Source organism: Numida meleagris, chromosome 2, assembly GCF_002078875.1.
Source record: "Numida meleagris isolate 19003 breed g44 Domestic line chromosome 2, NumMel1.0, whole genome shotgun sequence".
NCBI classification, from domain to species: Eukaryota; Metazoa; Chordata; class Aves; order Galliformes; family Numididae; genus Numida; species Numida meleagris.
The window spans coordinates 9,293,471-9,317,598 of record NC_034410.1 but is presented as its reverse complement, the minus strand read 5'-3'; the positions used below and the strand labels follow the sequence as shown (position 1 = coordinate 9,317,598).

General features: G+C 39.8%; 1 protein-coding gene across 4 annotated transcripts in view; it reads left to right on the top strand.

Annotated features, from left to right (window-relative positions):
- Window positions 1-24,128, top strand: part of DIP2C (disco interacting protein 2 homolog C) — a 292,387-nt gene that overhangs the window by 260,810 nt on the left and 7,449 nt on the right. For 2 of the 4 annotated variants that reach the window (XM_021385363.1, XM_021385361.1), the window contains 6 exons: window positions 1,642-1,671; window positions 3,340-3,401; window positions 19,996-20,053; window positions 21,106-21,180; window positions 22,366-22,540; window positions 23,695-23,818. In XM_021385363.1, the coding sequence (XP_021241038.1) occupies window positions 1,642-1,671; window positions 3,340-3,401; window positions 19,996-20,053; window positions 21,106-21,180; window positions 22,366-22,540; window positions 23,695-23,818 (524 nt within the window). The remainder of the gene's footprint in view (window positions 1-1,641; window positions 1,672-3,339; window positions 3,402-19,995; window positions 20,054-21,105; window positions 21,181-22,365; window positions 22,541-23,694; window positions 23,819-24,128) is intronic. The other 2 variants (XM_021385365.1, XM_021385362.1) reach the window with 1 other exon arrangement.

Sequence of the window (24,128 nt, the reverse complement as noted above, 5' to 3'; positions counted from 1 at the left end):
ATGGCCATCCCTCCTGCTAACTTGTCCTGGCAGTCCTTGGTGCAGTTCCAACCTGCAGTGTTTTCCCAGAGAATAAATGCCTGGCATACATGCCTGGCACTTGGATGGGATAGGGATGGTTCCCTGGTGGCACCCTGTGCGTGGGCAAAGCATTTGTTTATTCCAAAGGATGCGACTGGTGATGCAGGAGTTTTCATGCAGAAAATGGTCTCTAGCCCATTTTATTTCCCTGAACACTACCTAGCATGTCCTAAGTATCGGATACCACAGCGGTGATGTTGTGGTTTCCCTGTTACCAGCATGACAGATGCTCTCACTAAATAATTGTGCACTGACAAATGGAGTCAGTCACTTATGCCTTGGATTCTGCTTCTTTAAAATGATGCTGAGACTTCAGGTTGACCACTGCTTCTCAAGGCCTTAGTTAAAAGCCATATGAGGCTCTGACACTCTCAAAGTCCTCTCTGGACCTACAGCGTAGTCATAAACAATGAATTATGTAAGTGATTAATTTCAGCAGTTCTGCTTTGTTGCAGTTACATTGCAGTCTTCAACCTAGATTATTAGTAATATTTCTATTTTGGGGTAGCAATGTAATAAGCAGATCCATTCTATTTTTTAAAATGCTTCATCTTCCCCCACATTCAAAATACACCTATTTTTAGATGCTGCTGTGGCAGCTTCATGTAGTCTTTAACTTTGTGGGAATTAGGAAGTCTGATGAAAGGGCTGTGGGATGGCAGCTCTCTGAGAGCTGTTCATTTTCTCAGGCTGTAGGACAAGTCCCACAGCAGCCATCTGGGTTTAGATATTCCATGTCACCGGAGCAGCGTAGGAGTACAAATCACTGTGTTGTCTCTTTGCTGCATTATCTATTGTGATGGTGAACAGATGGGTTTCTACTGGTTTTTAATTTTACTGTTTTATGTAAGTATTACACTGTGTATAGTAGCAAACAGTTAAGAATGAAGACATACTGAACTATGAAGTTACTCCATTCAGTTATTGTCTTGTAGTAATTAGTTCGTGCAAGAAGCCTTTATTTTATTTCACTCTAGGAGCAGGTTAATCTGTATGAAACAAGGTGTAAGTATCATTCTCTTTCTCCATTGTATACTAATACTCTTTCCTCCCAAAAGAGAGCTTTCTTATGGTTTCCACAGGACGTCGCTTACAAACTTCTAGTAGTGAAATGACAGACCTGGAATCCCTGTCTCAATGGATATATATTATAATAGCAAGGCCACGGTGTTTACTGATTTCTTCACAAAAAAAAAAAAAGGAAAAGAAATAAATCAGTATACTACACTCATGTTTTCCACTAACAACATTGTCTGTAGTGTCCTAAAACCATTAAAGTCTGTTTGTCCAAGGTTAGCAGTCTACAGCTGTCTCTTCTGTTGCTCTACTAAAATGTTGACACCTCATTTTTTACTTTTTTTAACCTTTAATGGTATAATGATTAATTTGTAAGATTCCTGTATTTGACATTGTTTTTCTTTTTATTTTACTCCCTGCTTTTTGCATTCTCTTCTTTTTTTTTTTTTCTCCCACCCTTCATTCCCATTTTTTACTATTATTTTCGTCTTGTGTTATCTTCTTTCCTTCTCTCCCTCATCCCTGCTATTCCTGCTGCTATAGCCTCACAGGCTGGGGAAGCTGGCCGAGCAGGTAGGGGATTTTCATGTTCCCTCAATACCCACCTATCAGCTTCCAACAGTGGGACAGACTAGAAATTGAGTCTGGAGATTGGGGATTTTCAGATCCTTCTATGAAATTATATATGAGTCCATTTCAGCTTTATCCGGATGCAGGTTTCATCAAATATTAGTTTTCTGTTGTAACTATTTCATTCACACTGAAAGTAACAAATACCATAGTGATTGTCTTTGATTTTCAAACTCAATTGTTTCCATTATTTTTTAAACCAATTCAGGTTTAGTTTTATTTTTTTAAAGATAACTGATTATTTTCTTGTTTTTCTTTTTAACATTGCATATGTTTAAAATAAGCTCTCCACTCAGCACTAGTCTGTTACACTGCTGAGTTTACTAGTAGATTCAAAATCGTGTCGTTAATACTAGAGAGGATATTGTATCTTGTATTGTGTATAACAAGCTAAAGAGGCTAACATGCATGTGCAGCTCTGTTACTCTTTTTCTCCTCTGGTGACGGGCCACTATCAGTGTCTGTGCAGTATCAGCTGGTAGTGATAGCTCTTTCCCCTTTAGATTCAAAATTATGTATTCATTTAATTCTGTCACAATTCCTAATGCTGAACAAATTGTGAAACTACCGGCCAGCATTGCAGAAACACAAAATTTAGCACCAGACATTCCTTATGGGAAGAATTATACACAACAAAATATCCCACCAGGATAGAAGTCACTGGGAGTTGATGCTATCTGCTGTTTTAGATGACAAAGATCTAAGTAACTGATAAAGGAGCACTCTTGTAGCTCACTAGGGCTAGGTGAATTTATCTGCTGAAAAGATTTCCAAAGTTCCAGTGTTCCAAAATGAAGTTGTGCATTTCTTCTAGCTTTCTACTTAGCAGCGACATGAACTATGCAGCAGAGAAAACAGCCCTAGACTACAGCACTGAAAATGTATGTGTTCTACAGTGATGGGTTAGAAGTCTCGGATAAGGAAAATCATAGCAGATTACAAGACTGCAGCGAAACTGTGGGTGGAAAGGCCTAAAAGACTATCATCTCTGCACAAAAGGAAACTAAAATTAGTCTATTGTTATTCAAGTAACTAAATATTATGACATAAAACAAGGGGTTTAAATTATGCAGTGGAAGGCTGAAAAGGAACAGAATGATTTCTTATAGATCTTCAGCCCACATAGGTTCATGTCATGCGTGCTACCTTTAATATCTTTAGCTTCAAATATATTCTCTGTTGCATGTATGGAAGATTCTCAGTAAATCATGCTTCACGTTCCTGACCATGCTTCTGCCATTAAACTGTGTTTCCTCAGCCGTTTCTGCATTCCTTTACATGACAAAATGTGTTTAACATTTTTGTATGTATCCACGTGCTGATTACTTGGCCTTTTGTAGCAAATAAAACCTCTGTGTACATGTGTTTGGTTAAATAGTATAGCCGCTTGATGTTTTTACCAACCACAAGGTAACAAGGACCTGACGGTAGGTATGATTTCAGGTGCTCTTTCTGACTCTGAAGCTGAGCTTTGTTTGATGAACGGCTTAAATATAACTTGTCATTTGATTAGTATAATTAGCAGTGAAATGAATGTCAGTTATTCAGGGGGTAAATCTCTTTTCTCCTCCGAGCCTCCAAGTTCTGATTAGCTGATGTTGTTGTTTACAGGGAACGTCTGGACCGGATCCAACCACAGTCTATGTTGATATGAGGGCACTGAGGCATGACAGGTCGGAACCACCTTTTTCTTTTTCTATAATAAACACAAAGCAGAGTTTCCAGCAAGAAAGCTACTTCAGCAGTCCTCCCATTGGAAACCTTTGTAATCCTCATTAGTTGTTTGTGTTAATTCCTACCAGTGAGCTGAAATAGTTATTTTTATTACTTGGTTAATTAACTTTACCATTGATAAAACTGAAGCATCTGGCATAGCTGCTGCTAACTAACAAGATTCCCAGCTTCTTAGGGTTCCTTGACACTTGTTTCAGATGGGGCAGCGTGGGTAGTCCCTAAGAAATGGATTCCTGTTGGGCCTGTTGGCTTCACAGATGTGTTTCTCCTTGGTGGGCAGGGCCAGTGGGGAGACCATGGGGGGATTTTGCTGTAATTCTTACTGCTGTAGAACTGCAAGGGATTATTATTCACTTCAGACATTGTGAGCAACCACATTCTGTAACTTTGGATGCCTTCTATCTTTAACATTTGATAATCACGTAGCAAATGACAACTAAAATTTATCATTAGTGTTAGTAAGGAGATGCATGAAATCTTCTGGATGGAAGACAGCTTGTAATTTCATGTGTAATTTTAGAAAATACCTACGCATATGTTTCACTTCTCCAGTGTCATAGTCAAAAGGCTAGCAGGCAGTCTCTACTCAACATTTTCTTTTGACAAAACAGAACTTTCAGTTAATTCTGGAGGAAATACACATTTAATTGATGATGTTCACCAGTCTTGGTGCCATAAAAAATCATAATCCAAACAGGGCTTCTTATTGTTTTTTGCTCTTTGTCTTTCACCCTTCATATAAGCTTAACAGTGGAGAAGTTGTTCCCCTTAGGCAAGTATTGACTTCAATACAGAAAAAGTGACTGGGTCAATTTGCAGGGTACAGAGCTCAGGACAGTACTGGCACTTGCCCAAACACCACAAGTGTCTCCATATTTCATAAATGCAAGTCAGAACAGAGGCTTGTAGCCTCACGCTGTAGGCAACGCATGGATTTTAACTTGAGCCAAGCTTTGTTCTGTTCAGCATACACAGTGCGGACATACTCGGTCTTTTCTTTCATATATTTTCCTCTGTCACAGTGCCAGGCTAAAGAGGGATTGGGATTTGTCTTGCATGTGCATAGACATCCAGTTTGGAGCTGCCTGCCTGTAATCCCTATAGTGAAGAGGCGATGGTTAGTTTTAGGGTGTGATTATCCTGTTCTCTTGTAAGTGTTCAGATTAAGAAGAGATTAACTGGACTCACAATTGTGTGCTTTCTTCCATTAGCTATAAAGGGAGCATAGAATAGTGAAGTGAAATATAAATATAAGTATTTTCCTATAGCACACGGAACTTGGCAAGTGAAAGAAAAGAACTGCAAGATATTTGACGTTCCCACCATTTTTTTCTTCCTTTGGTACACGCTGTTACCAAAGTAATACTCATGTTTCATCAGTTCTTTGTGATCCTGCTGCCTGCATAACCCAGCAAACTTGGACTACCTGACCCGACAACTGCAGCGCTGTGTATGCATGCTTTATGATTTATGTTTTAAAAAAGATGTGAGAAGTGTCGCATTTCTTTCTCGAAGAGCAAAACTAATGTTGTGACTGGGATAAATCTCTTCAAGCCTAAAGTGGTCTCCTGCACTCCTGTGGTTTGTGAAAAGGGACACACACCACCGGTGTAATGCAGTTATTTCAGACGTACATCAGCGTGGGATGCATTGCCCTTTGACATACCTTTCTGTCTGTATTGATGAGGAAGGAAGCTTACACAACTAACTTAGACCTAACATATATGTTTTAATAGAGACTTTAAGGTGAGACTTATTTCCCCACAGTGTTTGTGTTGATCTCAGAGCTCTTAAATGGTTTAAGCTAAGTTGGACACAAGGTAGGCATATATCCATAAGTGCCATTCAAGTGCAGGAGAAAGAGCTATTGAATCATTAAAAATAAAGTTGTAGTTATAGAGGATAAAGCTGAAGGATAAATCTAATTCTCTGGAGATATTCAAAACTCTTCTGGATGCTTTTCTGTGCTACCTACTCTAGGGAACTGCTTTAGCGGGAGGTTAGACTCAGTGATCTGCAGAGGTCCCTTTCAGTCCCTGTGATTCTGTGATTTACAGTTTTATAATAATAATAATGATCTTAGTCAATAAAAATAAAGTTGTATGTCTTTATATAGAGAAAATAAGATTTACTCTTCATAAAAGCTGCATATAGGATGGGTGTACTATTTCCTTGCCTTACTGTGTCATTGAGAAGTAGGTATCATTATCAAGATCAGACTTTGCCAGTGTATTAATTTATATTTAGTGACTAGTTCTGCAGAACATGAAAGATGATTGTTGGAGTTGCCTTCTCATATTGTGATAATGTAGATTTTAATGTGATAGATTAAAGCTGTGCCTCATTTACTCAATCCACTGAAATTCAGAATTAGCTTCATGAGTCATAAATTAGGGGGCAGAACAACTTTGTTTGACATAATCTCTTCACACTTGTTGTTTGTAACCATTTTAGTGGGACTCAATGCCACTATCACTTAACAGCAATTGCAAGATTGCTTTACATAGCTGTGAGAGTGTACAAACTACTGAGTCTTTGCAGGTGATCCTCTCCCAACAGTATGGAAAAAATTGCACTATACACTTAATGCAATTTTTTTTTAATTTTATGTTTTGTAAGATGGACACACTTGGGGTTTCAGGAAACTCATGCCAAGGGGTGCAACCATCCAAGCACTGACAGGCGTCAGTTCTGATACTAGAGAAAGAATTGAACTGCCTAACAGTGAGCATCTGATGCAATTCTCATGCTACAGCTTCTCCATCAGGGCTTGCCTGGTGAATTTGCTAACATTAATCAGATGTCCCAGCACCCTGTGCTTTCTCAGATGGCATTAGACACCTCTGTCTGGGAAACTGAGTAACATCCTAACAGCAAGAATATGTGGCCCTTGTTTGTTCTTGGTCAGCAAGGTTGTTCTACTCATCATCTCAATGAGTTTCTAAAAATCATTGTCCCCAGAGTGAGTAAGAAAGATAACATCAGAAAGAATGAGCAGCAAAGACAGGCAAGTCCCACCTGTGCTGCTTATTAAAAAAAAAAAAAGGCAAGCAAGGATCCCCGAGTTAGCAAGAGGTGCCTGGTAAGTACCTGCAGTATCATACAATGCAGTTTAGAGAGGTTAACTCAGATCCAAAAGGCAGAATAGGTGCATTAATGCGTCACCACACATGCTGGCCCAATTTCTATCTCACTCTGCAACCCAGTTCACGTAAACATGCCCACGTGCATGCAACAGAACTCCAGGTGTGAGTACCCTGCCATGTCACTGACTGCAATTCTCTGCCAGTGCTTCTGGGAAAACAACTTTATTAAAAAAAAAAAAAAAAGAAGAAGAAGAAAGAAAGAAAGAAAAGAAATCTATTCATATTCTTTTCACATTGTCTGTGCTCCCCTGCTTTTCAGAGCCTTCTATCATCATTTTGGAGCAGTCATGATCTCCTCCTCTCCTTCTCAGACAGCTTTTCAGGTCAATTAGCACAAGATCCCTAACTAAATACACTAAAAGTTCAGAATTGCTTGGAAGAAAAGGAGAGACAGAGGTCCTTTTCTAATTGTACCAAATTAGCACATACTTGAAAGATGTAAGCTTTTGTAGCATTTCCATGCTTTTCTGGCAGTAGAGATGTACATTTCAAGCCCAGCCATCCCTTTTATCCAGAATGCTGTAAAACAGTATCTGCATATGGTTGTAAGACTAAAAATGTACAAGATGAATAATTTAACAGCAGTTTAATCTTAGTAGAAAAATAAGGTAGTTGACAAAACTAGCCACTTCATCAAACTGAGACTAGGCTTCATGTGCGTTCCAAAATATATCTTTCTTTCACATAGGCAAGGGAAAAGTATCTTCAAAATGTTCTTCAAGAAGTCGAGCTGAATTTTCAAATGTTATTTTGGCTGTAAGTTGTATTTAGGTTGTTTCAGAATGGGCAAAAATGAAGACTTCCAACCAGTGTTAATTAAAAATGTTCTGTTTTATTTGATGGAATCATAGAATCATTAAGTTTGGAAAAGACCTCTGAGATCATCTAGTCCAACTGTCCACCCACCACCAATGTTGCAGGATCCATCACTTGGTCTTCATCCCATTGGCCTCAGCCCAGTGATGCAGCCTGTCCAGATTGCTCTGTAGGGCCTCATGTCCAGTCACCAGCTGGATTTAACTCCATTCACCACCTCTCTCTGGGCCTGGCTCTCCAGCCAGTTCTTTACCCAGCAAAGAGTGTACCTGTCCAAGCCACAGGCTGCCAGCTTCTCTAGGAGAATACTGTGGGAAACAGTGTCAGAGGCTTTGCTGAAGTCAGGTAGACTATATCAACAGCCTTTCCCTCATCCACCTTTCCCTCATCACCGTACGGGTCACTCAATCATTGGAGGAGATAAGGTTGGTTAAGCAGGACCTGCCTTCAGTGAACCCATGCTGGCTGGGCCTGATCCCCCAGTTGTCCTGCACATCCCATGTGATCGCTCTCAAGATGATTGGTTCCATAAGCTTCCCTAAGATATCATCTCTGTTTTCATAAACGCTAATCCTTTTAATCCTTTAAATTCCAGTATTCTCTTCAGGGAAATAATAATTGCATTGAATTATCATTGATAGAATCATAGAACGGCTTGAGTTGGAAGGGACCTTAAAGATCATTGAGCTCCAACACTTTTGCTGTGGGCAGCGTTGCCAACCCTGAGATCAGTCTGCCCAGGGCCCCATCCAACCTGGCCTTGAATACCTCCATGAATGTGGCATCCACAGCTTCCCTTGGGCCATCTGTTCCAGTGCCTCACCACCCTCTGAGTAAAGAATTTTTCTCCTAACATGTAACCTAAATCTTCCTGCTTTTAGTTTAAAACAGTTCCCCTTTATCCTATCACTATCAGACCATCAGTCTCCCAAATTCAAATGATTTTAATTTCATCAAGTTAAGACTGTTGGGTTTTTTTGGTTGCTTGGTTGTTTTGTTTCTTTTTTTTTTTTTTTAGTACAGTCAAATAAATGGATAATTGAATCTATTAAACCCTTTTCTGGCTTGCTGTATTTTCCTTTGAGCTGCATATAATAGTGAGATGCTTGAATAGTTTGTCAGAGGCTCAGTGGCAAAGACAGCTGGCACCAAACAGGGAGCCAAATCCAGGTGTGGGATATCACCAGGTAGAGGCAGTGGGATGTATTTTGGTTCATTTTTTATTCTGGCAGTTACTTATGGTGCGGCATGTGATATCCAAGATCTTTCCTTCAAATGTTCCCATTCCATCATTAGAATTAATTCTTTTATTCAGATTTCCCATTGTATTTATTAAACAAGCAGTTAGTAGATCTGTGAAAATAGGTGTCTTGTCTTTTTATGTGGTCACTGACATCTTTGTGGCATGATGTAAATTACTGAATCTCTTCAAAACTAAAAGTAACTGGTCTTTGTACATGCTTACATCCATTAGCAGATTTGATTTCCTTGGAAGGAATTTGTATGCTGTACTAAATCTGATTTTTCATGTTGGGCTTATGAGCTATTCAGAGATCTCTGAACTTTATTAGCCACACTGGGAAACATTGTTCCCTTGACAGTGGTCATTTCTGAGAATGGGAGTTCGGAGTTCTGTTCCTCAGGAAAAGAAAAGAACAGTGATAGAGTTTCAGAGAGATGTGAAAACGCTTACTTAGGATTTATCATTATAGATTGTTTACATACTGAGCCCAATCTCAAATGCAGACTCTGTCAAAAGGAATCAGTGAAGGCTTTGGCTTCGTTTTGATATATTCCAGCAGTTCAGACTTCATGCAGGAAAAGAAAAATAGCCTTTTATCCTTGCTGTCAATAGTTTATCGTTCTGGGCTGTATTTTATTGAAACTTTCACGTTGTGTGTACATTTTTTTGAGTAATACCAAGCAACAAAACCACAGGAGTTTTTTCTGGTTCTTGAACACTTCTTTTCCATCTCCCTTGAAAAATACTCTTATTACAGGGTTACCAGACAAAAGAACTACTTAGTTAAATTATTATCTAAGCTACAGCCACAGCAGTGCACTGCAGCACAGTCACGGCATGGAGGATAACATTTTATGGTCATGTAGTAGAGAAAATGGACTGGGGGGAAACATATCAGAAACAGACATGCTAATGACAAGTGACAATAAAACAGTTACCTTTTGTGAAGCATTAGTTGATTAACCATACTTGAAAGTAATTTACTAATGGTAACAAAAAAGAAACTTTGATAACTGCTCCCTCATGCTCTGGGGAGTAGTACTTTTTCCATCTCTCAGAGTAGGTTACAGTGCACAGAATCCATTTGTAGGCTACAGAAAATGCTGGTCCTCAATTATACTCTCTGTGTGGGACTCTGAAGGGCTAATACAAATATATTATTGTCCCCTTGGACACACGGTCACTTTTTGCTTTACAGTGAGATTCAGTAAGTGCAGTGTGTGGAGTTCGCTGAGTTTGGAAGTGCTGGGTGCCTACCTGGGGAGCTGTTGTAAACACTGACCTGACAAATCACCAGCCTCAAAATAGCACCAGTGCATTTAAGCAGTAAGCTCTTTTACAAATTGTGTTGTGTCAGGTGCCACCTCCAGCAGTGCTGTTGTGGTCATCCTGAGCTCTGAGGGTCATCTGGTAGAGGTTGCTTCACTTCCAAGTTTCACACATTAGTTGTGCATTTTTTTTAGATTGTCCATTGCTGTAGCTGTTTGGTTGTTTTTCTGTTATCACAGGGACAGATTTTCTTGGAAGAATGAAAAGCCTTTAACCCCTACAAAGTCAATAGAGAAGTTAACTCTGCCTCTGCTGTGAGAGGAGAAAGAGTTGAGGTCCTTAAAATAAAGCCTGACTCCCTCTAAGTTTTAATTAGGCTAAGCTGTGATGCAATTTGGTTTTGAGGATTCTTTGTAGAAGTGTATGGATTTAGCTATTGTCCCTATTATCTTGTAGAATCTCATTAACAAGTTTAAGCTGTTACAGTACTGGCAAAACCTTCCTTGTTCTTCATGTTCCCTCAGGTGAAAATCCAGCCTTAGCCTTTTAGCAGCATTATATTTTGTTTCTGTCCCCAAAATCCCATTGGCAGTATTTCTGACCTATGGCAGACAAATCTCACGGAAATAAAAGTTCATTCTAGATGATGAGTTTAATCTCAAAACTTCAACTTCTGACTCAGAGGTAAAGTCCTGGTGTGCCTGCCCTGGGGGAAGAGTTGCTGCCTGCAAAGGAGATGAACCAAGAGTCTTGCTCAGCCTCTGCTGTGATCTGGAGAACAGCTGATGACCTGGGTAACTGAAGGGGAGCAAACTGTTTAGAACATCACCTAAGGGACTGCACTGTTTATACGAGAAGATCCAAAGTTGTAACAAAAATTGTAAATATACCAATTTCAAGGGCTTTTGAAGATGTCTTATGTTTCCAGGCATAAACCAAATTCTTTTGCAAAGCAGAAGAAAGGGACAAACATCCCATAACTTTCAGATGGGAACTCATCCCCTCTTGTCCTAATCAGATGGACTTACTGAGTGATGAGGGGAATGGGACTCTTACGAAGTAATTTCTGCACTCTCTAAGGATGGATTACTAGCCCTGGAGGTATTTCCTCCCTTGAAACAAGTCTGTTTTTCTTTGATAAATTCTTCATCAAGGGAATATAATGTTGATTTAGTGGAATGGGACAGTAAGAACTGGATCAAGTGGTGGTTTTTGAAAGAGGATGTGGTTTATATCTTAACTATAAATTGAGAGATTCCAGTTATATTTCCCTGGAGGAGTTAGGGAATACTGTAACTTGTACCAAGAAAAAGGGAAAAGACAGAAGCCCTAGCTTTCCAGGAAAGTAGGTGTACTGCATTTGTACGTGTACTTAATTGTTTGCAAGTGCCATTTGCATGTCATTCTCCAAACATTAATAATAGAACTAGATGGAAAATGGTTCAAGTCAAGTTTTGTTTTTGCAAACCGTTTGTTAGTTTTTGAATAACATCCCAGCTTATTAAAATACACCAGCATTTTTATTCCTGAAGAAATCTGATGTTGTTTAAAAAAAAAAAAAAAGAATTTCCTATTTCAGCGTACTGAGCTTCTTTTGGTGTCCCTGTTCCTTACAGAAGCTGGGAATTGGTAAAGCAAGGTGGCAGGTCAGCATTCTGTGGAAGATTTTAAAAAAATTCTTCCATTTTCTCTTTCTCTCTGTCACCAGTCTGACCATACAGTTGCCACGAGTCTAACCCCACAGTTACAGGAATGTCTGCATAACGAAAAGAAAAAGGGATTTTCATTCTTCCGTTTCCTTTAAAGACTACATGTGTTACATGTTTGATTTTTACAGACACTATATTCAGAGCATATTTTGCTTTGTTTTCCTCATTTTTATATATTCTAATGGAACACTAAACAGTGAGTAGAGACTGCTTCAGTTGTTGAAGAAAAAGTGCTGCTTTCCATACTGCTACCTTAGAGTACATTTCACAATTGAAACACATGAGTTGTAAGGAAGAATGTGTAAAAATACACATAAGTGTAATGAACACTTGCAAAATATGGAGCAAGCCATTGTAAGTTCTGCAGACCTCACTGCCATGTGCTCTAAGAGGTGTGTATAAGAGATATACCTCCTTAAGTGCTTTCCATCTGTGTTTTCTTTCTCCTCTTCCCTTGCCGTCCTTTACTGGAGGACAGAGCCTTTGCTTTCCCACTCACTGACAGTTACTTGCCATGAATAATTCAGCAGCGGGTGATGTGCTGGTGGCTACCCATGGGAAATGGGCTCCCACCTCTGTGACCCACTGCAGTCCGCCAGCCTCAGGCACTCGCTGGGCTCAGGCTGTCAGCAGAGTCTGTGGCTGTGTGAATTCTGAGTAATTCGAGTGTGGGAAGGAGAGCTCAGAAAAACAGTAAAAACGTCCTATATTTATATAAGGATCCCTCCCTAACTTTGTTAGAGATGCAATATTCTTTCAAGTAGCTATATTCAATGGCTCTTAATATACTGCTTCAAGCCTTGCATATTCTCCTGAAGTTACTATGTGCTATAAGCATCTGTTTGTGGAAGATGAGCTCATTTACATGAAGAGTCAAGTGAAGCTCAGCCAGGGTTCTCCATAAGTGTCCTGTGACAAGGATGGTCCCTTCTTGGTGACTTGAAGCATCCAGGGCTCTGCAGCACTACTGAGCTTTCTTTCAGTAAAGCCTTTCTTTCAGTCCATCTGTGGTTTTAATTTCACTGAATCAATGTCCGTATGTTGATCTTCTCTGTGCACAGGAAATGTCTCTGGTGATTGGTAAGGAGAGGAACTCCTCCAATAAATTCTTCTCCAGTAATGCAGGGTACCTGCTCCATGCATCAGCTGGTGAAGTGGATTTGGAAGCTTGTAGCACAATAAGGAGGCTTACCAAGGAGGACTTGATTTCAGAACTTTCACCTTTCAAACTACTGCGTGAATGTAAAACATGAATATTGCATCAGGGAAGCTAAAATTCCATCATTTTTTAATAATACATAGAGTAATTCTATACAATGAAAAAATTTTCAGGTTTCAAATTCATCATAATGAAAGTTTTCCCTAGGTGTGGAGTCTCTTTTTCTCAATTAGAGCAGGGAAGATAAAGGAAAAAGCACATTATATTAAACAGAGTCATCAGTTCACAACTGTGGTTATGAAAAGTGCTGTAAAAACAATTAGCAATAAACAATGTGTCCTGGGAGGTTTGTAATCTAAATAAAAAGCTGAAGGCTGAAAGCAACACTATGCCTGTTTTTGCAGATATGGACCTGAAGCTCAGAGAAACAAGATTGTTTCTGATGGGACATGGCAGGTGTGAGATAGGGCCGGGGGCAAGCTGCGTTCTCTGGGGTCCCAGACCACTTGAAATACTCGAGTACTGGACTTTACACAGAGTTAAACAAATTGAATGTGATGATTGCAATGCACATTAATGAAAGCTGAACATTGTGCAGTACTTTAAAGATGAAAACAAATAAAAATGGGAATTATTTTTACGTTTGCCCATAGCTATTTATGATAAAATTACTTTTTTAATTCTCTAAAGCTTTGAATATCCATTTCCTGAGCCTGAGTTCCTGCCTCATTTTCATTCCTTTGCAACTTTCTGCATTGTCTTAAACCTTTGTGTAACCTCTTCTGCTCCTTCATCCAGCCTTCTGCAGGATAGGAAGCTGTTTGCTTTTGACCTCAGGGAACTTGGGACACAAAATATAATTTAGATTTATAGTGAAACAAGTCTTCACATTAAAGGAAGTGATTTAGTGCTAATTCTTTAACTGAACTTATTGATAATTGAATTAGCACGATTAAATTATGTCCTAGACATACAGTAGATTTCATGGTTGTTCATTTTGTTGGCTAAAGTTTGCCTCAATCCCAAAATTCCCTTTTTCAGTCTTAGTTGTCTTTATCCATTATCTAAATTCGTCATACAATGAGAAGAAAACTGCTTTGAAGAAACCAGGATGGTGCACAGTAAGTCTTCTTCATTACCTCGATTTTCCCTTCAGCCAAAGTGCTCAGCTATGCCACTTTCTGGCAATTTCAACTGAGAACTTCATCTTGAAGCTTATCATAGAATCAAAGAGTCATAAAATCATAGGGGTCGGAAGGAACCACTGGAGAGGCTCATCAAGTCCAACTCCTCCTCTAAAAGTGGGTTCCCTGCAGTAGGTTGAGCGGGAAAGCGTCAAATGACCTTCTTTGATTTATATTTCCATTTTAGGGTAGAATGAGCTCATTGGCTTGTAAATTCCAGAATAGTTTATGTGCAGATATTTTATTGTTTGAGTAAAGAGAAGATGTCCTGAAAGTTTTGAGCTTCAAAGGGTTTTTTCAGTGGTGGTATATATCTGGGAGATGTTGATGATGATGGTGGCTCACGGCATTAGAGAGTTCCCGGCTATTTCAGCTGTAACTGGGAGGTCACTGGTTTATAGAATATAGCTACACAGAAGTCCATGCCTCAGACATTAGATGCCTTTAAATTAGATTTTGGTTAACATTTCCAATGAAATAAGTGGTGGTTTTTTTCACCAGAAAAGATCGTTTTGTTGAAGTTGGAAGTGTCAATTTTGACAGATCTTTACAGCTTAAGAAAAAAGATTAAATGGTCAAAACACCCTACTTTAACTTTTGAATTTTTGCTCCTGATGGTTTTAAAACATTTTTTCGTTTGGAGAGTGAAGTTATACTAAAAAAAAGAAAAAAGAAATTAGACATAACCTTTTTCTGACCTGCAGCATTTTTTTCAGTCAGTTCACTACTTATGTTCATCTTTCACCTCTTTGTTCCAATTTAATACACAACCATTTTCAAAACATGTTTCTTACATGATAAGAAAATATCCACTTTCTCTCCACAAGCTCAACTTGTAATGTAAGATGATAATTAGCAAGCAATTGTAAGGCTGAAATGAAACCAAGGTCTCCCATCATATCTTCCTGCCACAGAAAGGCGTTGGCTAAGGGGAAAACTTAGGAGAGATATATTGATATTTTTATATTTTCAGTGTATTTTCAATATATGCTAGGCTGTACTTCATATCGTATCTGGTTTCCTTTAGCTTTTGTTGCTGAAGTTTTCCAGGTGTGAAAAATCAGCTACTGAAAAATGTACCATTCTAACAGAATAGATAACGTTTAAGGAACAAAAAAGTTGGACTTCCATGCTGGCGTGACTGCAAAGCTCCAGATAGGAGGAAGAATAATAACAAAGTGTTGGTAGGGTAGACAGGGAACGAGAGCTCAGTGTTGGAGGATGCTTTGGTTCACAACCTGGCTGACAGCAGAGGATGCTTGGCACACTGACACGGGGATGGGCAGCAGGTATGAGGCTCAGCTCGTGGGCATGGCTGTAAAGGAAAGATAAAAGTTCAAGGTGTGGGAATTTGCCAAGTGTTAGGTAGAAGGCAAAGTCTTTACCTGAAATACTTTTAGCAAGAAAAGGGGAAACATTATTTGAATCTTGTGTGGGGAGCTATTTAGAAACAATAAGAGGAAGCTAAGAAAAGTTCCTGCCAAACAGGACAATACAAAGACTATGAAATACATTTAGTTGCAAAATTAATTCTGAAGGGAAGTTGAAGAAGCCCCATCATTTGAAATGCTGTAACAGAAGTAGACAAAGCACTCAAAGTGCACTGCGGGGAGTAGCCTTTTTTGGCAGGGAGCGAGACTTGAATGACCTAATAGCTTCTTTCCATCTCTATTAGAATCACAGAGCCCAAAGTCTTTCACAGCACAACAACACAGCTGTGTTTGAAGGCTTTCCCAATTTTAGCATCGTAACATTGGTTACTACCACACTGCACATTCCAGGCCCTTCAGATTCCCCAAACAATATTTTATGGCTCTGCTGACAAACTCTTTGAGTAGTGAGAATACCAGCTAACTGTGGAATATATTTTGGAGTTTTTGTCACCGGACAGAAAAAAGAACCTCAACGTAATCTGCAACTTCATGTGAACAGTTGGGCAGAAAGGCATTGTGACTGTATCTCAGTATCCCCTTCACCACTCAGTACAGTGCTGGTTGGCTGTAGCTTGCCAGTTTTCATTCTGAAGTCAGATTTCAGTCCTGCTTTTCTGTCATAAGAATTTGATTTGACGTAGATAAAATCCATCCATCCAATGTACTAAATTGTAATGAGAAAAAGAATTTAAGCACTTACTGTTGTTTTGACTATATTTCCTATTAAATCCCATTAGGCAGGCTTTGAAATGTGAACAGCTTTCTCAACTGCAGAGCTCCAGTTCAAGATCTTTTTTTTAGAAAAAAAAGACTGACTCTTAGGAGCTGAAGAAGAAAATGTTAAAAATTATACTCTCCCATGCCCTACTGTATAAATACTGCAGATCCACTGCACATCATTGCTTACAGCTTTGTAACAGTATGAGGATTCTTAAACATCTTCTGCTTCTCCTTCCCAGTGAGATGTTTTGGTGGGAGTGAAGCTCCATGTTTTCCCCGCATTCGGTCACTCATTTCTGTTTCCCCTCTCAGCTTGGCTGCAAACCACCAGAAGGTGCAAAAATAGCTTTCACACCCAAGGGCAATGCTTTTATCCCACCCACTTGATTTCCAGGCTCTTTGCCCAGCCTGGCGCTTCTGCCATACTCTCCTCTGCCCTTCCCAGCATGACTTGAAGGCAACAGAACGCAGCAGGAGGGCTCTGTGCTCACTTTGTAAGGGACCTGTTTTCCCTCTTAATGAAGAAATAGTGGAGCGCTGCAGAGAAACGGGACTTGCCCTTCCTGCTGCTCTGATGCCTGGGAGCACGTTATGGTTATTTGTGAATTTCAAACTTTGAGAAACATTGTCAGAAGGAGCTGTGAGTCCCCTGGCCAGTATCAGTGGTGTGATTCAGGGGTGGAATTTCTCAGCATTTACCACAGGTGTGATGCTCCCTGGGATCTGCCTGCTGTGTGCCAGCCCACACCTGGGGCTGCTGGCAAAGGAAGGGAAGGCGCACAAGGTCTCAGCCATGTCTGCTGCCTGCGTTTGTCAGTGGAAAGTGGAAATCTCCTGGGGGAGCGGTGGGAACAATTGAATTATTTTATGATGAGACAGAGTAAAACTCATTTAAAAGTTATTGCATAATGTCCATAATTTATTCGCAGTACTAGTCCCTGTAGAGTTAGTAAGACTATTATGCACTTAAAATTAAGTATGCACATAGGAGACAGTAACATCGGAATCTAATGTTGCACTTCTGGTTTTTTTTAAATCTCTCTGTGGCAAAATATCCTTTATAATTTCAGAGATGTGAGAGGTTTAACAGCATGCTCCCCAGTGTATTGTTTTTTTAATGTGGAGTCTTAAGTTTCTGAGCACTACCAGGGCCCTAGCAGAAAACCTCCCCGAAATGCAGAGTTGCTATGTTTAGTGCACTGCTGTGATATTTCTGTAGGGATATGAGGAGGAAAGCACGTCGTGGGGGAGTTTTAACAGAATTGGAAACTGAGAAATTGCGCCTTCTGGATCTTCATGTGCTAAAGTTCAGAGGAGATTGAAGGAAATAAATGGAGAAGGGAGCTAGAAGAATGTGCTAGTACTAACAACAAGGCGGGAGGCACAGCTGCTGAAAGGACAGGGAAGGAGGTGGTCAGAATTATGAATGTTAATTCATTTCCAGCAATCACTTCACTGGCTATTTAATATATAGCTTTATTTTATATGATTTCTGAGCTTTACTATGTGCAGTTCCCACTAGGCGTGGGATTCAGCAGCATCACTGAGGCATGTTTTAAAGCAGAAAGGGAGCGAAGGGCAGCGGAATCCTCACAGAACTGAGCAGCTCTGACATACGCTTCTCCTGCCCCAGAGTGGTTTTGTTATCAAAATGGAATTATTTTTATACCAATCTCAAATTCAAATAAACTACTTGCTGCCTTTTGTCACACCATCTTTCTCACCTCTGTACATGGCTGGAGTTTTTTAAATAGTCTCTTCTTAAAAATCAAACCTTGACAAATGTTGGTAAATAATTGAGGAAGTCCCTGCTAAAGGAGATACCATGGGTGTGAGACCGATGACTTGTTCTCCTAAGTAGCTACCTGTCTGCAAGTGCGCATCCAAAATCAGAGATGTCAGCAGCGTGGAAGAGCTCATTTAAAGGCGTTTTCTATTTCTAAACTAATACAGATTTTCCGGAACAGAGTTATATATAAAAAGGCAGAAATAGAGGCATTAATTAACAACTGCTTCTTGCACATTTGATTTTTTTTTCTCGACGTGCACAGAGTTATTTTTAAACCGCTTGCTGCATACTCCTAAATGCGTCTGCTTTGACTTGCTGTTGGAGCAGCAGTTCAAGTGTGGCATATGCAGACATTTCTGTTACGGGGCAGCGTGACTTTAGCCGTACACGTACACCTTACAGTGAAGCTCCTGGGGTTCTGCTGCCCCACATCTGTATCCCTGGTGGGACAGCTGGATGCTGCAGCTTCAGTGCTCTTGTTGTGGTGCTGGTGGTGGCCCTGCTGCTTTTCAGCTGTTGCATGCAACATGAGAACATGTGCACGTGTGTGCCAGAGGTTTAAGGGGGCGATAAAGTAAAATTGCTTGGAAAAGAGCAGAAATTGCTGGGAACTTGGGTTGCATCTCTTGCTGCTAGTGTGAGAAGCTGTTCACACTGCTGTGCCGTGCTGCAGGGCTCAGCCCTGCCCCACCCATCAAGGCTGGGAGACTCCCCAGCGCTGCAGATGAAACTCTATTCACTATTCCTGCCTTGACCTCGACAGTCCCGGCTTTTATAGATAACTTCTGGAGCAAAGAAATAGTATAAAAAGCAGGTAAGGTCTTTTTCCATCTCCTTTTATGTGTAGGGGCTTGAAATTGCCAAAGCTTTGTTCTTCCCCAAGGGATCTTTAGCTGAGGTCTCTCTCTGTCTCATCCCTCCCTCCCCAGACTGAGCTCTGCAGTGCTCCTTATATAAAAAGGTGTCAGAATAGTCCAGAACAGATCTCTCGTAACAACTCCTAGCTGACTGCCACTCTGTGATCACTTTAATGGGATCCAGTTTTCCTCACTCCTCGTTATGCCTTCCCGTGCCCTCTCTTGTATCAACATTTCTTTTACGAGATTTTTTTTATATCTCAGGGTTTTTTTTCTTTATAATGGAGCAGCTGATGGAAGGAAAGGGGTAAGAACTGCTTGTTTAATGAAAGAACAGATTTAGATCAGTTCTGTGGGTTATGAAAATTTGCAAGAGTGGGAAGTTTAAGTTTTTCATGGTTCTGCTGCAGCTTTTAAGGTATTCTCACTTAGGATACAGGAATGCATAGATGTTACCCAAAATCTCTTCCCCATCTACTGGCTGAGCTGATCAGCCATTTTAGGACTTCACAGTCTCTTTCTAATGTTAAATGAGAAATTTCCTTCCAGAGCGTCATGCCTCTCCAGGAGAGCTTCTATTGCTGTTCCTTCAGTGGGAAAATGAGTTATCTAAGAAAGAAAGAGAACAGACCAGAGTGTCACTCTCAGTAAGGGTCTGACCTCAACAGTAATAGCATTTTTCATTTGATGATTTTTTTTTTTTGTTACTAAAATGTTTATCAAACATTGTCCATTGAAAATAAACAAAAGATTGCTAAGGCAGATTTCAGGCTGAGTTCTGGTTATGGGGTCTTTAGAGATGACTTTGATTTCAACTATTCCCCCCTCACAGAATGTGGTTGCTCACTCAGCTCACATGCTTTTGTTTCTGTGCCCTGACATTTATTATGTTCTTGTGGAAAATCAATGTTTTAGATCCCTTTTGTTGGGAGTAATTTTGTGCTTGGAAAAAGTCTATCAAAATAGATAAAAGGCACCAATTACATTTAAAGAATTTAGTATTTAAGAAAATGTTCATAGCCATCTTTTTTTCATTATTTTCCAAGTTGTAAGTCTTGCCAAAAATTAAATATTGGGCCTCAGAATGTTCTAGAGGATATAAGCTTCATCTTTTCCAAAAATAGCATTAATCTCTGTGACCATCAACCATTCCCTTTAGAAATAAATGTCAATCTATTTTCCATATTATTTTTACATGTATTTTACAGAGTTCGTTTAGTAGAAAGAGGATCTCCACATAGTTTGCCCCTCATGGAATCAGGAAAAGTAAGTACTGAGAGAAGATTTAAACATCTCCTTTATAGCAAATGTTTTCAGTGAATTTCCATTTCTGTTCATCTTTCAAGCAAATGCAGCGCTCCGGAAGGCTTTATCAGCTGTGCAGGCCAAAGGCCTTTCTTCGCTGCTGGCGTCCCAGTGGCAGGACCTGATTCATTACTCAGAATCTGCATCTCATCCTAGAGACGGGCCACACATGTGCCTTTGGCAAAGTCTCAGTGTGGACATTTTACTTGTAGGCCTCTGTCCATCGGCAGAGGGTTGCAGCACATTAGTGGGGACAGGCTGTGGGCCCAGCAATGGTACATGCAGACACTGGTGCCATGCTCAGCTCTGTGCAGGACATACGGCCTGGCCACGTGCCACAGACTGAGGTGTGCTGCCAAGTGTGTCCTGCCTGTGCGAGACGGAGGAGACCGAGCCGCTACGCTCAGCCACCAAGGCAGCCCCCGTTCACAGACTGCCCTTGGCACAGTCCATGCTCATCTAAAGCTGTCTAATTATATCTTTGCAAACAGAGGACGTCAGAGGATGCTCCCTGTTCTATTTTAGGTTTTAACATCTGTCCACCTCTGCAATGTTTGAATGCCCATTACATGGAGTCACTGGCAGGGATCTTGTTCTTAAGAGATTACGTGCTGCCTCTAGGGCTTTCTCTTTGCTTCAGACCAAGCTTTCATATGAATGGGGTGTTTTTTTTTTTTTTCCATTCTGGTATATACTGTCAAAGAGACTTGGGGATGCTTGGTAGGATTTTTGTGGGGGTATTTTTTTTTGCTGTTCATTTTGTCAATCAATATTTGATTTCTGACAAGTTTGTAGTGATGGAACAGCTTTCACAAAGATAAGAGATTTTTATCATTTCCCAGATATCTAGATTTATTACATCAATTGACTATTTCAACTTTTTATTCAGTGTGCCTACTTCAACTTTTTAAGGATGCCTTCTAGTTTGTTTCGAAGGTTTTTTAGGGAAGAATATTCAGCTTATGATTCTGTAAGTATCTGCTCTCTCATTACTTCTTGTGTTTTTTCAATAGATCCTGCCTGGAGTACGTATCATTATTGCTAATCCAGAAACTAAGGGACCCTTAGGAGATTCTCATCTTGGTGAGGTGAGTCATGAAAACTTCACCTTTGCATACTTGGAACTGAATTGCAGGGATAAAGCTATCAAAATGTATGCCAGTGGTTTCCTATCATACATCTTATTAAATGCTAGGTTAAAAAAGCTTGAATGATGCAGACCTTGATTGTGTATGAAGTGTGTAGCGTGATATTTGTATCTTTATTAAAAAAGTTATCGGCATACTTGATAAATGCTAATAATAGCTCAAGTCTATGAAATAATTTGAAAACAATCTGCTTTCTCTAACTACATTTTCTATTTGGTGCTTGACTAATTCCGATGAAAACTTAAATGAAAAAATAAGTTTATTGATTAGTCTAATTTCAGCTAGAGGCATTTCAGTGTTATCCTCTTTATAGTCACTGTGCTTCAGTGCACCGAAGTACTCTCATTAGCTGAGTTGAGCAAGGCTATATGTTTTTCCAATTTATTTTTAAGTTTCTAGGGAGAGAAAAAACTCAAAATGTTATTTTCAATGAGCAATTGAAGATCTAATTAACAAAATGAGGGATTTGCTTATTCATAATTAAGATTGCAATCTGAGTTGTGAGATTCATTTGTAAGATTTCATCACTATGAAATTGTGAATATTTCCATGGTGTCTTGAGATAGCTGAAATGAATCCTTCTCCATATGTGAAGGTCCCTGGCCTCTTCCTTTAAAATAGTGTTAACTCCATTTCTAATGTTGTAACCATTCTACTCCTCCGGTGCTGTGGGAGGTAACTGTCTGTCTTGTGTTCACGAATGATGTCTAGCTGGACCAAATACACTGAACCAGGCTCAGGGGGACTATAGAAGAGCACTGTGTCTACAGGAGTGTCTGAGAATTGCCGTAGCCCAAGCAGAGCTCAGAGCAACGACAATTGCAGGGGTCTGTGTAGGTCTGGGGCTAACCTGGGGCTGGAAAGCTGGAGGGAGGGTGTCCCCACAGTGTGACTCATGCATTCCCATGGACTAGCACAGCTTAGCTATGCACTTTGACTCCAGTGAGGTCAGATTTGGGTCTTGACTGTGCCTACAGGTGGGTCAGGAACAGTGTTAAAAGGCATTATCTCACGTTACATGTATTATCCAGCTATGACTGAAAATATTTGCATCAAGAGTTTTCAATAATGCTTCATTCTGGAAAGCTACTTTAATTAATACTGGTATAATTGCTTTTAATTTAGATATGGGTTCACAGCACTCACAACGCCAGTGGGTACTTTACCATCTATGGAGATGAATCTTTGCAGTCAGATCATTTTAATTCAAGACTCAGCTTTGGAGACACACAAACTATTTGGGCTCGGACTGGCTATCTGGGGTTTCTGCGAAGAACAGAGCTTACAGATGCAAATGGAGGTAAGGGGTTTCTCCTTATCTGCCAAGGATCTGTGCATATAATTTGGATTATGTTGACTGTGTCTCTTGGCCTGTGTTATCTGGCTATTTCAGTTGGTGAAGCTACTAGAACTGCAAAAACAACATGTTAAGACAAACCAAAAATAAAGAGCAAGATTACACAGTCTAATAATGACAGGAGAAGGAAGAATGTCTTTAAGCTAAAAGAGGGGAAATTTAGGTTAGATTGTAGGAAGAAATTCTTTGCTCAGAGGGTGCTGAGGCAGCAGAACAGGGTGCCCAGAGGAATTGTGGGCGCTTCATCCTTGGAGGTAATGCAAGTCCGGGTTGGATGGGGCCCTGGGCAGCCTGATCTGATGGGTGGCAACGAGCCCATGATAGGGGCTTGGATCTGGATGATCTTTAAGATCCCTTTCAACCCAAGCCATTCTGTGATTCTATGATTTGTGATTACCACCATGCAACAATCTGAGTTAACATAAAAAGAACCAGTTATCTGTTTTTAAGTCTATTAGCAAGCATAATTTCCTTTATGGATGATGTGCAAGCATTTATTATCAGCCTGATATCTTTTAAAAAGCCTCATTTCTGCCTCATTTATTTCTTTAGTCAATAAAAATTCATATTACGAGAGGATTACTCTTCAGAGCTTGCCATTTGTCTTAATGAGCAATTTCCTATCTAATACACTGCATCTATTTCTAGTTGATGAAAACTTTTGTAGTACACCTTAAAGCATCAGTACTGACCTCAAAGCTTCTGCAACAACATATTCCATACTGTTAGGGTCAAGTCTTTGAAAACAGAGAGAGAAACTAGGAGTCTGTTGTCTGCTTAGAACTTTGCCTTGAAAAAAGAATGATTTTTTTGTTACGTTCGCCTTAAGGACAAAAGGAACTTGTCCCACTGTATTTGGGTAAAGGCTTAAACCTTTCTCTTCTTCAAATGTAAATAGTGTTTCTGCGTTCCTTTCTTCTGCTTTCTGCTACATTTCAGTAATACAGAATGCTTATTAGTTTGAAAATCGGTTAGAGGGATCAGAAATTCAAGGATGATTTCTGTTATACGTATTTTTCTTGTTTATTAATGTGATCACTTTTGTAATTTGATGTTCTGAAGAACAGAGTCACTATTTTTTTTTCCCTTTCAACCAGAACGCCATGATGCACTTTATGTTGTGGGTGCATTAGATGAAGCCATGGAGTTACGAGGGATGAGATATCATCCAATCGATATTGAGACCTCTGTAATTAGAGCACACAAGAGCATCACAGAATGGTAAGGATTATATAACACTATGGCTCTTATATAAAGCTGAAATATCTATAATATCTGGGGTTTTGCTTGGATATTGCAATTGATCCAGGAAATGATCTGTCAGGACGGTCACAGGATTTATTACTCAGTGGTAAATACTCCTTTAGGATGAAACTTTTCTTGAGCAAATTTAATCAGGAAGGATTGTTTTCTGTTAAGATCATTCAATAAGTTTCTTTTTTTCGTGTGTTTTTAAACTTTTAATTTGAGGGAACCAAACAGCTCTCAGGTAGGTCAGTGGATGTTTCCTGCTCTAACCAGGAAAAAAGGC